Consider the following 14,485-nt stretch of genomic DNA (forward strand, 5'->3'; position numbering starts at 1 on the left):
ACACACACACACACACACACACACACACACACACACACACACACACACACACACACACAGATCCCAGTGATAAGCTTGTCTTCTTGGGTTTTAAATTGCAGCTTTTAATACCGCCCCAGGCCTGACGGAACAATGTACGGTTTGTTTAAAGCTCCACTGTCCTCCACTTAACATAAAGTCTGATCCCATTAACTGCTTCCTTCTGTTGCTGGACTTGAGCGATGAAGAAACCAACAGTAAATGTCTGTGTCGTGCTGTCGGCCGTAAATGAACGGCAAAAAACGAATTCATCTCGCGTCAGGTGCTTGGTTATCATTAAAAAGTCGCATCGGTAACTTTTGTGGCTGCTCAAAAAGTTGGTCGAAACCTGTGACAAGTCTCAAGCGATAAGAATTGTCGTCACTCATCAGACGTTTCATTAAATTTCTGCTACACTGAGGTACAATTCGCTGTGATTTGTTTTTCCAATTCCGAATTTTATTTTTGTCAATGACAGCGACGTTTTAAATAAGGCTAAATAGGATGACTCGGTATTTGGGGTTTCTTTAATGGGACAAGTCTAGATCGGTTATAGAGGAGGCCGACGGACAATTCCCTTCATTGGAAGGATTTTGGTCTAAATCAGCTCGGGGGAATCGGCTAATCCAGCGCTGCGCTGCTCGTTCCATTTCTGCTGAGACAGGCTCTGTGATCCCAAAATGATCAACAATCCTGCTTGAGGCATCTTCACGCAGCTTGAGCTCATGGGAATCCAGACGGATTTTCGACTACATTGTAATTAGAGGAAAGCGGACTGATTTGGCTCGTTTGTGCTTTTATACGAATTACTCAGTCTTCGGCATGTTTGTAGATTGTATTCCACATCAGACTTTCCGACAATTCAAAAAAAACAAAAAGATCTCACCCGTTCTAAGCTTAATATTGTTAAATGTGGTGTCCCGCAGGGATCAATACTCGGACCTTTCGTGTTTTTTATTTAGTAGTTTAATATTTTAAAAAAAAGACTTATATGTCACATGAGATGATGTAAAAAGATACAACCGGACTATTTATTTAATTTTGATGCGTTTCCAAATTCTAACCATAAAATTCAGACTTTGTCGAGCCGGAATAACTGCGAGATAAGTGAATGAGGACACAATAAAAGGGAGAAGAAAAGAAGTCGGCGCCGCAGGCCTATAGCATCGCTAATTGCCTCATTAACATCCCACAGCCGCGTTTCATGTAATGTATTCTTTGCTGCACACACACACACACCATCGAGGCCAATTATTACCTGTTGTTTTATTTTAACCTCTAATGGAATCGTAATATAAAGCCATAATATGTAATGCCTCTATATGCAATGTGCATATATTGTTAGATATTAAAAGAAGAGCTGAAATGATTTTTTTTTTTTTAAACCGGATTTTGGTGCTATAAGTCCACAATGTTTATGGTATCTTTTTTCAGCCCGTTGCGGTAAACAACAGGATTATGCTGACTTCATGTTGTGGATATGACAGTAGTTGCCTCTGACCTAAATTTGACTCTGCTGAGTGCTTGGAGGTTGAAAAAAAAAAGGAAGAAAACAACAATGTTGTTTTATTCACCTTGTTTTTGATTTATTCATGTTCTGCGTAATTCGGGCATCTGTAATCATAATCTTATTTTGTTATTCCCATCATGGTGACTTTTCCCTTCCCCTTCAGTTGTTTTCATGCCATGACTCACCTAATTTGCTTACTTCCTCATGCTCTTCCCTTCAATGACATAATTAAATGGCCCCGAGTATCTTCGCGGATGCATCACAGTGTGTGACGACTGGATTCAAAATGTAGCTCGAGCGTACTTTTTCAAAATATGTGTATGTATTTGGAAACCAATTGTCGTATTTGTTTTCTCCGCAGTGGCGATGGTGGAACCGTTGGTCCGCAACTTGAAGAAATTCCAAGAAGATATCGACTGGTCGTACACAGGTATTTGCCACTTGCAATATTTTCCGGACTATTAGGCGCGCCATATTATTAGGCACAATATAATCTATTTCAAAAAAAGTATTATGTATATTTTTAGATTTTTTAAAATGATAAATTATTATATTTAAACTGTGTAGAATATCTCATTTATTTGATCAATTTACCGCTATTATGCTAGCTTCATTGTATCACATTTATTTGATCAATTTAACACTATTATGCTAGCTTCAGCAAGCTACGCGAGAGTTGCATGAAGCGTAAAATAGAAACGGGAAAAATTTAACCTTGCTAGCTAATCTGGTGACTGACCAGCATCTGTGTTATTACTTTGGCTAATTCTAAATGCTAACATATAAATATGAATGTTAAAAGAAACCGCAATGATATTGTCTCATATTGTTACATTGGAAATGCGCCGCCAGAAATATTCCTGACAAATGAACACGTACTTCACTTCAGGGTGATCCGTGCCCACACTGACAAGCCCGGCGTATGTCAGTCTCAGATCTGTTGATCTGTAGGAATTACCGTATCAGTCGACATCTCCCATAAGAGAGCCTTGATCTGCCTCGGGCCATATGCTCACATGACTGCAGCTAACTCAGCATGGAGCCCCTGCTGCGCTTAAGCTAGCCAGAAACAAGAGTGGTAAGAGACAGACGAATAATAGTCGGAGAGGAGATTATGGCCTCTTACTGGGAAAGGCCACTCGGGTCCGAAGGGGTCATCACTGGGCTAATGGAGGGCTATTAAACATATTAACCTCTCGTGGATTTCCAACGATTTGATGCTTTTTTAAAAATCATCCACTACCATTTGCGAGTATATTTAAAATAAGTCCAACTTGAATCATTTGAATTGTTTATCACGCCACACTCTTTGGTCTGCCTCGCCTCTGATGCTCATCATCACACGGGAAAGGCGAGCTGTTTCCAATTCGTGTTGCTTCACTGTAACCGGAGACACTCTTGCCATATGCATGAGAGAGTGTGTATGTGTGTGTGTGTGTGAGTTCTGGTCACAATCGGGTCTTTCTGAGCAGCTCTGTTCCCTCGCCCTGTGCTGTTCACTGAGCCGTGAGTAAAAACATTAACATGTGAAAGAAGCGCACTTCATTGTGAGGCAGCTTCTTTTTTTTTTTTTTTTTTTTTGGGAATGGTTGGGAGAGAGTTTCACGATTAAATGAAAGGAAATATGTGGAAAAGGACACAGGAGAGTAAATGACGGTGATAAGTAGTGTGAGAAACTTAAAGGATGAGAGTTTATTGCTTGGAGTTTTTTGGGAAACATATTGAAAGTCATACAATAGTTTAGTCTGGGTCGTTATTGTGAGTCTTAGCTGCAAATTCCAGTGCAAGAATATAATATTCCTTAGATTCACGTTAATTGGATTTTCCGGGAAGCCATGGTCATGAGTTTTTGAACAAACTTCCACTTCCTTCATCATGATGGTCCCTGGTGGCCCTGGGATCCTTCTGCCTGGAGGACCCCCCCCCCCACACCCGGGGGGGTCCCATCTGTTCTGTTTGCATGCAAGTTTGCACAGATTATCCACAGCAAGGCGATGGCACGCGTGTATAAAACATTTTCTCATTTCTTAAATCCACCAAAAATAATTTTCTATCCATTCCGCCTTTGCGTGGTGCCCCACAAACTATTTGCCAGGATGTAGTACGGCGAGCCAATTTGGGTCAGATCTGTTTAACGTAGTGAAAACCGTTTTTTTTTTTTTTCCCTGGTATGACTATTGATGCGATGTGATGTACTGACCTCGGACCAGCGTTCGCAGCTGGAGCCCGCAGCGTTCCACTTTGCTCTGTTAATTTGTGTCGAAATACAAGCTGCCAGAACTGTTGGAAATTCACTGGCAGGAAGTTGTGCCGTCTGCTTGGCTTGGACTTCATTTTTTTAAAGCCACACACACTCAAAGTCAAAGGTCAACATTGTTACCTTCTGTCATATTTCTAAGGGCTTTTCCTGTCTTGGTCATAGGAGATCCCACCTTGAATATTTGAACCGAAAAAGCCCGGGAGCTGTTTTGGCGGCTCGCTTCCTTCTCTATCCGTGTTTTCCTGCACGCACATGTTCGCAGCTCTCGACCGCTCGCCCACTCGCCAAATTCTTGAGGCTGGCCTTTCTTCTGCTCCAGTTGTTAAATATTCTGGTGAGGCTGCTCCTAGAGCTTTGTTTCAGACACGGGTTAATGATGAAGAGGTGTGCTCGTACACGTGCCACTTCCTTGTCTCTCCTCATGCAACCTTCATTTATACAAAATGAAATGGAATGACTGCGGCTTCAGAGCTTCACTTCGGTTTAATATTAGTCACCCGTAAAAATGAAGGAAACTGAAATCCTCATGAAGTTTAAGTAACAGAAGAAAAAAAAAGATTTGAATCAGACTGTAAATTAAAGATGAAATTTTGACATTACAACTCATGTACCCAAAGCGGTACTAGCGGTTTAGCTAGTAGCTAATAGTGTTAGCTTAATGAACCATATTGTTAATGTAAAATTCATACAGCCAACCACTGCCTGATAGTGTCTTGTTATTCTTTCTTTTTTTTTTTTTGCCGTCTTGGGAGTTTGACATGTTTTTATGTCTAGACGAAGCGGAGAAGAAACACTTGCTATAGCTTGCCATCTTGCATCTGCGTGGGTGTGCCGCTTTCGTCTTGTCAGCTTTAGGCTCACCCTTTTATGTCAAACAATGTGAATGTCTCGCCCGTGAAGAGGCACTTGAATTAATCGACATGAGAAAAAATAATTGCTAACAGACAAAGAAATACTACAAGGTGAAAACGTGCCCGATGGATGAGCTAACAAAGCTCTTTTGCTAACAAGCTAAAAATACAACTTAGCTTTTTCTACTCCCAAACATCTCTCATGAATGTATTATTCATTTGAATCATGAAAAGAAAAATTTTCCATGTTAATTTTCAAAATTCAATTCTGTCAAATAATCAAATTCTATTTTAATCAGAACTAAAGCCAGATATCGAGTTATTTAAATGAAAGCCGATTCAAAAGAGGAAACCTGCTAGCGTGAAACGAGGCTAAACTCCCTGTGATCTTTTTTTTCTCCCTGTGATTCGATAATTCATATTCCAAACTTTTAGCGGCGGGTTAACCAGCTTCAACAGCGACGATCCGGCTTTTAATATTTGATACGTTTTCGGCTATTTTTTGCTAGTGCTGAGGCAAACAGAAGCAGACAGTCTCCCCCCCTCTGAAAAACTTAAGCCTTACATTATTCAACTTCATAATCTTACATGTATTTTTGAATGACTCTGGCTCAACAGGGCAGAACCTATTCACAGAGGGTGAAATTAGCACTTTGTGTGTGTGTGTCTGCCTTCCAACGGAGCTTAATTGCTTAAAGCGTAAGCAGAAGGCGAGAAACTGCATTTCAATATGTCATTGTCTATCATTAAGCATGAAAACACTTCTTTGGGCATTCAGAAAACCAAATAAATAACATAAAAGTATCTCTAGTATGACTCCTAGTTGAGCTAAATATGATTCAAAGAGAATAATAGATTTGCATTAAGAATGTCCACTTAGCTTCACGCTAATAACAATGTAAAACTCCATAGACGTGCTCATGAATAGCATTGAATGGCAATGGTTCATCATCTATTTCTGTGAAAGCAATTCTCAATTATAGAGCACAAGACTGGTGTCTCAAAGGTCATTTCGGTTTGCGTGTGTTTTCGTCAGACTTGCCGCTTCAATTTCACAGGGATTGCACTCCACGCCGTCCTCCGCCACAGTTTTTCCCGCTCATTGCTTCCCTTTATGCTTCGCGGAGCCTCATCCTCTTTATCGTCATTTCTTCGCTTACGACGGCAGAGTGAGTAGAAAAGATGAGGAGGAGTACCAGAAGGTGGAAATACTTTCAGTCTTGACCATTTGAAATGCATGGAAGGGGATTGGTCTCGCCAAAAGTTGTCGTTGATAACTGTGGATTCATGCTAGCTTGAGCTCCCGTTGCGGTTCTGATGCAACCTTCTCGAGATATTACTTTACCTCCCACACTTCTATTAGTCTCTGACTGACAGCAGTTCTTTAGATTTCAAATCTGGTGGGATTTTTTTATTTTTTTACGTGGATGAAATATGAAATGTGTTGCTTAGCTTGCTCCGATTTACATCACATGCTAAACACTATGTGCAGGTGCCTTGAATCAGCGCAACTGGGGTAAGAAGTACCCATCCTGCAACAGCGCCAGACAATCACCCGTGGATATCGACGAAACCTTCACCCAAGTCCGACTTCAGTACCAGAACCTGCGACTGGAGGGTTGGGACAGACTCATGGCCGAATCCACCACCATCCACAACAACGGCAAAACAGGTTTGATGATATTGTTCAGTTGCTGATTTCCAAAATAAACGAATCGAGAGCGAGGGACTCATTGATGGGAAGGCAGCCAGAGGCACAACACTACACAGCCAGCGTGTGAAGACGGAAAAAAAAAACTAAGATCAATGTCAAGAGGCAGAGATGAAGCCGAGCATAAGAAAAGAGTCAATAAGGAGCCGGAGGGCAGAATGTATAGACGAGAAATAGCAAAATAGGAACGACGGGAGTATAACGACCTATGTCTCGCCTAATAAACACACCGATCTCGTCGAAGCAATCTCATTAGTCGCTTATCTATACATTCAAATGAATCTCTCCATCTCTTAAAGGCCAAAGAGGAAATTAGATATCAGGGCAGGTAGCGATCCAGAGCCGCAATGAGGAGATGAGGAATAATGGATGAGCTGTACAGTTAACTCCATTTCATATCCTGTTAGCATTTTATGTCCTTGAGAAGCTACTTGGAATTTATTAGTCCTGGTCTTTGTTGCAAATGTGTGTGTGTGTTTTTTTTAGTGGCTATCAATGTGGATGGCGACTTTTATATAAGCGGAGGCGGGTTGAGCTCCAGGTTCCGCGTGAGTACCGTCACCTTCCACTGGGGGCGCTGCAATGCGACATCCGATGGATCCGAGCACAGCCTCAATGGGATGAAATACCCACTTGAGGTACTCAAAAACAAAATATTTACTCTCAGCTAGCTTCGGGCTAACTCGACGACTTTTTTTTTTTCCCCCAGATGCAAATCTACGCTTACGATCCGAATGCTTTCCGAAGTCTGGAAGAGGCCATCGGGGAGGGTGGAAGGATTGCGGCATTAGCTGTGCTCTTTGAGGTAAGGCAACATATTCAGGTCAGTCCTAAAGTAATCATTTACTGAAGAAGCGTTTGTCTGCAGATCAGCTTGGACGACAACGAAAAGCTCAATCCCGTCATCGACGCTGTCAACACTGTTAGTCGATTTGGTGAGTCACCTTCAAAATATTTTGCGTAGTTCCTATTCTGACTCTTTGTTGTGCAGGTAAGAGCGGCTCAATGGAAGCCTTGACCCTGCAATCCTTGCTTCCAAACAACACCGACAAATATTACATCTACAACGGTTCGCTGACTTCCCCTCCTTGCTCGGAAACGGTCGAGTGGGTCGTCTTCAAACACCCGGCGGAAATATCGGAAACGCAGGTGAGTCGCCGAGACGGGTCGAGCCATGTGTTAGCGTGCATTTGCATGATTGAAATGAGAGTGACGAGGTGTGACACGGGCACATGGGCGATGACTAAAAATAGAACGGCGCTCGTCCATCCGCCTGGCACTAACGCAATCCTCTTACACGTAGTGTTTACTTTGGCATCAAAACAAGAGACATATTTGTTTTTGTCCCCCTCCCCCCCTCTATGTAGTTGGAGGCGTTCTGCGAGGTGATGACGGTGGAGCAGGCCGGCTACGTGATGCTAACCGATTACCTGCAAAATAACTTCAGAGAACAACAGCAGTTCATGGGACAGGTCTTTGCCTCGTACACGGGAGTAGAGGACGTACCCACGCCTAGTAAGTCACGATGGATGTAAAGCGCTGACCGACCTCCAAGGTCAGCGATTGGCTATCCTCTCCATCTGCATACATTTCTGAAATATAAAGTAGCTCCCCCATCACAATTTTTTCCACTTCTTTTTAAATTGAAATAATCTGATAGGAATAAATGTATGCGCCGACTCTAGCCTGCAGTTCGGCGCCAGAAAACGTCCAAGCTGACGCTCGGAACGAAACGACCATCGTGGTGACGTGGGAGCGTCCGCGTGTCGTTTATGACACGACTATCGACTGGTACACCGTCACCTATGAGCGACTGCAAGGTCCGAACCAAAGAAAGCAGGAGTACAGAACTGACGGGGATCAGGACGTGGTACGTCTCACATGTGGGTATATGTCAATTATTGGATTTTTAAATTTGGGATTTTTTCAGGGAGCCATTATCTCCAGCCTGCTAAGCAACAGTAGCTACGTTGTTCAAGTGGTGGCTGTTTGCACCAACGGCCTCCGAGGAAGATGGAGCGACCAAATTATAGTGGACATGCCGTTAGAAGATCCCGGTACGAACACGCCAGAATTTTTCCATTTCCGAAAAACATATTTATGTCTTTAAATAATCCCTCTCTAGAGAATGAAGCATTTCCCGATGACTCGAAAAACACCAAAGAGGTAAGAAAGCGTCTAACACAAAACGTTAACTTTATTTGTTAAAATGAAATTGTCATTCGTAGATGTCACCTAACGTCAAATGGCAGAAGCCGGAGAATCCCGATCCTCTGGATTTGACTCCAGTCGATCACAGTCCAGTGGAGGAAATCCCAGCAGAGCAGACTAGAGTTTACCAAAACCAACCCACACATTACCCCCAAACAACACAGAACCCGCCGGACCAGGTCGCCGTTCAATCCACCCCAGAATTTCCTCGTCCCGAATCGCCCGTACAAAAAACACGACTCAACCCGGACGTAAAAAAGAAACCTTATAAGTCTAAAAATGACGAGGTCAGCAAAAACCAGATTGAAGATGGGCGAAAAACTCGAACGCAACGGATATTTACCCACGGCGGCTTGGACGGCAACGGCGCAATCTGGGTAACTAGCATAACCCAGCAACCGGGTTTCCTCTTTCCCGTTTCTGCGCCTAGTACGCTACCTAGCGTCCGCCAACAAATCACACAAGACGCCTCTTTGCCACTTCAGGTAGTATCCAAACTACTCACAGCAAACGTTTCAAAAACTGTGAAAATCTCTTTCTGTTCCAGACTCAAAATCTCAACCCAACGGATCCAAATAAGTCAAACTCCTCTGTGAAGAACATTCAAACCACCGACGTTTTCTACAAAGACACAATCAACAGCACATCCAAAATGGCCGCCTCCTCTTCTCTAGGATCTACTTTTACATCGCAAGGTCAGCTAAAAAAAATGTCAGCTTTAACAATAGAACCTCCTAATTGACATTTTATCCTTCAAGGAACCACCGAGTCCGATTCACCCGTAAACAAACCTCCAGAAGCAAGTACCTCCTTTTGGATCTCCGAAAGGACGACGACTGGAAGCAACACCCTCGCCGATACCGTCTACAAATCGTTTACGTCCTCCTCTCTCCTCAGGGTTCTCATGCATACCACCCAGCCCATGTTTAATGGTAAGACCTCAAGACCACCTCTCTGAGCTTCATGTTCCAAACGTTTGTTTGTTTTATATCAGAGGGAAGCAACAGCAGTCACGAATCTCACGTGGGATTGGTCGGCAGTGTGGAACGGGAAAAGAGGACCATCATTCCTTTGGCTGTTGTCTCCACTCTCACCATTTTGTGTTTGCTGCTTCTGGTGGGCATTCTGGTCTATTGGAGGTAAAAAAAAACAACAACACAAAGTTGACATCACATCAACCGGCATCACACTTTTTTTTTATTTGGTCATGTGACAGAAACTGTTTCCAGTCGGCTAACTTCTACCCCGACGACAGCACGTCACCGAAAGTCATCTCGGCCCCGTCCACCCCTCTGTTGCTCGCCACGGGTAACCATCACACCCTCCTAAAATCTCTGTTATGATTTCAAACGGGGAATTCCCTTCCGTTGTGTGACAGACGGTCACGAGCCGTTGACGGTAAAGCAATTTGTGAAGAACGTCGTGGAGCTCCACAACAACAATACCTTCTCCAAGGAGTTTGAGGTTTGTGTTGTAATATGTGTGTGTGTGTGTGTGTGTGGGGGGGCAATTAGAATCAGACAGCCCGTCATCCGTCATAGCTTTTTAATAACACACTTCCATATCCGCTAACATCATGCTATTAAGCTAGCTATTAGTATGCGTAAAGATTTACATAACAAGTTCAAATGAAAAAATATTGTCTTCTTGGATTGGTGTCCAAACGGGGTGCATCTTGCATGGCATCAGTCCCCCCTCTGTTTCCTAGCATGAACCTCCAGTGGAACACACAGAAAGGACATTGGCTACATTTTCATTTTTTTTGGGCCCCTTAGTCACGGAAAAACACTCAAATTTGCAGAGTGGGGATTATATAACGGCTTTGTTTTTTGCGCTCAACCTCTCTGTGTGTATATGAGCCCCTTTGTACCTGGACCTGCACTGACTTCCCTGTCTGCCTGTGTGTCACCCCCCTCCCCCCCCCTTCCCCCCCTCCCTCGACTCTCCTCTCATCACCGCCATCGTTGTGCTTTCCGCATCCTCACTTCCACCCTGCATTAGATTGTGAAAGATTCCTACGAGGTAAGATGCTCGCCATCCTTTTTCAAGTTTGGGGGACCAAGCAAATGAAAATGAAGGGAAATAAAGATGACAAACTAATTGTTTTTTTTATGTTGTCCTGTAGGAGGTGCAAGCGTGCACGGTGGACATGGGCATCACCGCCGATAGCTCAAGTCAACCCGAGAACAAATCCAAAAACAGATACATCAACATTCTGGCCTGTACGATTCCATACAGCATGATTTAAATTCACCAAAATATGATGTAACACCTGAAAATATTCCTCCATCACAGATGACCATAGCAGAGTGAAGCTGACTAACAGTTTGGACAAAGACGGGAAATGCGAAGACTACATCAACGCAAACTTTGTTGACGTGAGGGTTTTGTATTTCAAAACATATTTCGCGCATATTTAAAACATTAACGCTTTCGTCCGCAGGGTTACGAACGTACCCGGGCCTACATCGCAGCTCAGGGTCCTCTCCGAGCAGGCAGGGAAGACTTCTGGAGAATGATCTGGCAGCAGAACATCGGGATCATCGTCATGATCACCAACCTGAAGGAGAAAGGACGGGTGAGAGCGTGTGATGGGATTTTCTGATTCGGTCACCTGCTCACTCGTTTCGTTCCTTGTAGACCAAATGCGATCAATACTGGCCAGAAGATGGTCAGGAAGAATACGGTTCATACCAAGTAACTTTGAAGAACAGCAAGACCCTCGCTTACTACACACTTCGGACATTGATCGTCAGAGAAACGGCAAATAAGGTAACGCTCTCCTGATCCTTCTCAACCTCAAAGTCCACCAACATCTCTGATCCTCCAGGCATCCCAGAAGAAAGTCGAACACACAGTCCAGCATTACCACTACACCCAGTGGCCAGACATGGGAGTACCAGAATACACTCTGCCAGTCCTGTCCTTCATCAGAACTTCATCTCAGGCCAGAACTCAGGATATGGGACCCGTTTTGGTGCACTGCAGGTATCCGATTTGTATTTACATGTTTACATCGTTGGACTGGCGAATGATCTTTGTGTCTGCGTCACAGTGCTGGCGTAGGGAGAACGGGGACTTATATTGTCATAGATAGCATGCTGCAGCAGATCGAGGATCAAGGGACGGTGAATGTCCTCGGGTTCTTGAAACATGTGCGGACTCAGAGGAACTTCCTGGTTCAAACGGAGGTAAACAAACACAGAACGTAGTGTACTGTCTTGAGCTACTCAAACAAAAGGAAGTGGACTTTGCTAGCTTAGTGCTAACAAACAACGCAAAACGCCATAGACAAGCTAACGATTAGCAGCTATGTGATGCTGTTCCAATTATTAGTTTTTAACCTAAAATCCATTTAAAAAAAACAACAAATAATTACATATTACCGAAGCAAATAGGATGGAATTTAGTTTTTTGCTTCTTCATCTTAAATGTGCTGCTGTAAATTACTGACTGCCACCATCTTGTAACTGAGCAAGATCTCTGATGTCTTAAATGTATATCATAAGATTGAAACTGAAATCATTTTGTTATGATATTATTGTCGGTCTTGCCTCCAGGAGCAGTACGTGTTCATCCACGACGTCTTAGTAGAGGCCATATTGAGCCGCCACACCTCCGTCACCTGCGACCACCTCCACTCGTACGTTTCCGGCCTGCTCACACCTGGAGCGTCCGGCCGGACGCGCATGGACAAGCAATTCAAGGTACATATCGTAGAAATTGAATTTCACTTTGATGGGATCATAACGACGACGGTTGTTTCAGTTGATCAGTCAGCGGCAAGCCAAACACGCCGACTACAGCACGGCTCTTCGAGACGGCAACGCTATGAGGAACCGAGCCAGAGCGTTGATGCCCGGTTAGCCTCGCGTTCACATCAACCAACCCCGAAATACTCTGAAGTCACGATGAAGTGCATGCGTCTTGTTTTTGCAGTGGAGCGATCAAGAGTTTGTCTCACCGCCACAGAAGGAAACTCCTCAGGCTACATCAACGCCTCCTACGTTCTGGTAAAACAACTTCAAAGGCTTTCAAGTTAAGACAACGGTCACGGATCGGATTTTTTTTTTCTCAAGCTACGCCATCCCGCTGCTATCTTTTGAATCGCAGGGCCATCGCCACAGTAAAGAATTCATTGTGAGTCAGACACCGCTCAGCAGCACCGTGGAGGATTTCTGGAGAATGATCTGGGAGCACAACACACGTGTTGTGGTCCAGCTATCCGACCCCCATTGTCAGGTTAGGGGAAATTTTGTAAAAATTCACATTTACATCTTCAAATTTATGTTGATCCACGTCTTTATGTGCAGAGTGGGGACCGGGACCTGTGTGTGTATCGACCTGGTGAAGAACAAATAATGAACTTTGAGGGATTCACTGTGACGCAATCAATGGAGAGCTACGTTTGTCTGTCCAATGACGACAAAGTCCTTGTGCAAGATGTCACGTTAGAATCCACGCAGGTTTGAAAAACACTTTTGTGCTTTTCCTAATTGGACCCAAATTTATACAACCCTTTTTTTCTGTTCTAGAACGAATACACTCTAGATGTGCGTCTGTACAGCGCCCCCTGCTGGCCCAACCCTGACAGCCCCATTCGAAATTGCTTTGAATTCATCAACATAGTCAACGAGCACAGCAGACGTGCACCAGGGCCGACAGTTGTACACGACCCGTGAGTACCACATTATACTTTTCTCATTTTATTTCCTGTTTCTAATTTACTGCTTTGATTTTATTTTTGGTAGACTTGGAGGTGTTACCTCGGGTCTTTTTTGTGCCCTCACCACATTGTCCAACCAGCTTCAGGACGAAGGGCAAGTCGACGTCTACCAGGTGGCGAGGATGACCAACCTCATGAGGCCGGGAGTGTTTAATGATATCGTAAGTGTTTCGACAAACACGCAATAATCCACAATAATGAGGAGACCCCCCCCTCCCTCCTCCCCTTTCCAACAGGAGCAGTATCAGTATTTGTACCGGGCCGTACTAAGTCTGGTGAGCAGCCAGGAGGACCAACGAGCCCTCCAGAGTTCAGAAACCAACGGATCAGTACTGCTGGGGAATAACAACATTGCCGAAAGCCTTGAGTCACTCATGTAGATGACACACACACTCACACAGAACAAATCAGTAGTGATGGGAAAATGAAGCTTCATGAACCAGTTGTTGTATTCTTTGGCTCCTCTAGATGGCAGCGTTGGTTTAAAGTGAGGGTTTTAAGAAATGGTAAGTCAATGAACAGAGAGTGCCATCTAGAGGTCTAAGTAAACACAATAACAGATTCATGAATCATCTTGAAGCTTCATTTGCCCATCATTACAAATCAGTGTTAAAGCTCGTCTGCAAGCATCCAAAAGCTGTGAGTACTTTTTACACGCTTAAAAGTCTTCATTCTGTGAAGCCAAATTCACTTTTTTTTTTTTTGCTAACGCGACTGTTTGACTAAACCAAAATCATGGCTTCGTGACCCACGTCTTTTTACTAAAGGTGGCTACTGTCTCGTTTGCACTCGTTAAGTCTAAGATCAAAAAGTTAGACATTCCGTCGTCAGTGTTGAACAATTTTTGTCAGTATTTTGTCCCCGATCAGACACGATCAATTTACTTTAACAGTGAAACCTTTTTTTTGTGTAAATATCCCTTAAATACCAAAAGGCCAAATTACTGTATGTTTTTATGCTATGTATATTTTCTATGACATTTTTCTAGTCATTTACACATATTGTATAACAATGTGGATTCTATTTGATAATTCCACGTACAGATCATAGATTTAACTCATTGTTAACGCTTTTTTATCGTTGCGGTAATTCTAGCAAGTTAACACATTTATCTGCAACCACAAATGTGTGCGGTATTGTAAATAGCAAAAGATTGAATAAAAGACTTGAATATGAATTTTGGGAAAAAAAATCCAAG

General features: G+C 43.5%; 1 protein-coding gene across 1 annotated transcript; it reads left to right on the forward strand.

The window, feature by feature from the left end:
• Positions 1 to 277: 277 nt before the first annotated feature.
• Positions 278 to 14,464, forward strand: ptprz1b (protein tyrosine phosphatase receptor type Z1b; the record flags this gene model as incomplete). The annotated part of the gene is given in 32 exon segments (XM_085902711.1): positions 278 to 355; positions 1,925 to 1,958; positions 6,132 to 6,311; positions 6,837 to 6,988; positions 7,060 to 7,155; positions 7,219 to 7,285; positions 7,342 to 7,499; positions 7,718 to 7,865; positions 8,036 to 8,220; positions 8,281 to 8,407; positions 8,476 to 8,516; positions 8,579 to 9,046; positions 9,109 to 9,256; positions 9,320 to 9,493; positions 9,556 to 9,700; positions 9,778 to 9,869; positions 9,940 to 10,025; positions 10,563 to 10,583; positions 10,687 to 10,783; positions 10,857 to 10,939; positions 11,005 to 11,139; positions 11,202 to 11,333; positions 11,392 to 11,549; positions 11,617 to 11,752; positions 12,122 to 12,268; positions 12,330 to 12,423; positions 12,501 to 12,574; positions 12,675 to 12,803; positions 12,875 to 13,027; positions 13,097 to 13,239; positions 13,313 to 13,448; positions 13,524 to 14,464. Coding segments are annotated over 32 exon segments (4,161 nt in total), but the record flags the coding sequence as incomplete, so codon positions are not given.
• Positions 14,465 to 14,485: the final 21 nt, after the last annotated feature.

This window comes from Syngnathus leptorhynchus, chromosome 21, assembly GCF_054491065.1.
Source record: "Syngnathus leptorhynchus isolate UIUO chromosome 21, UIUO_Slep, whole genome shotgun sequence".
Lineage (NCBI taxonomy): Eukaryota > Metazoa > Chordata > Actinopteri > Syngnathiformes > Syngnathidae > Syngnathus > Syngnathus leptorhynchus.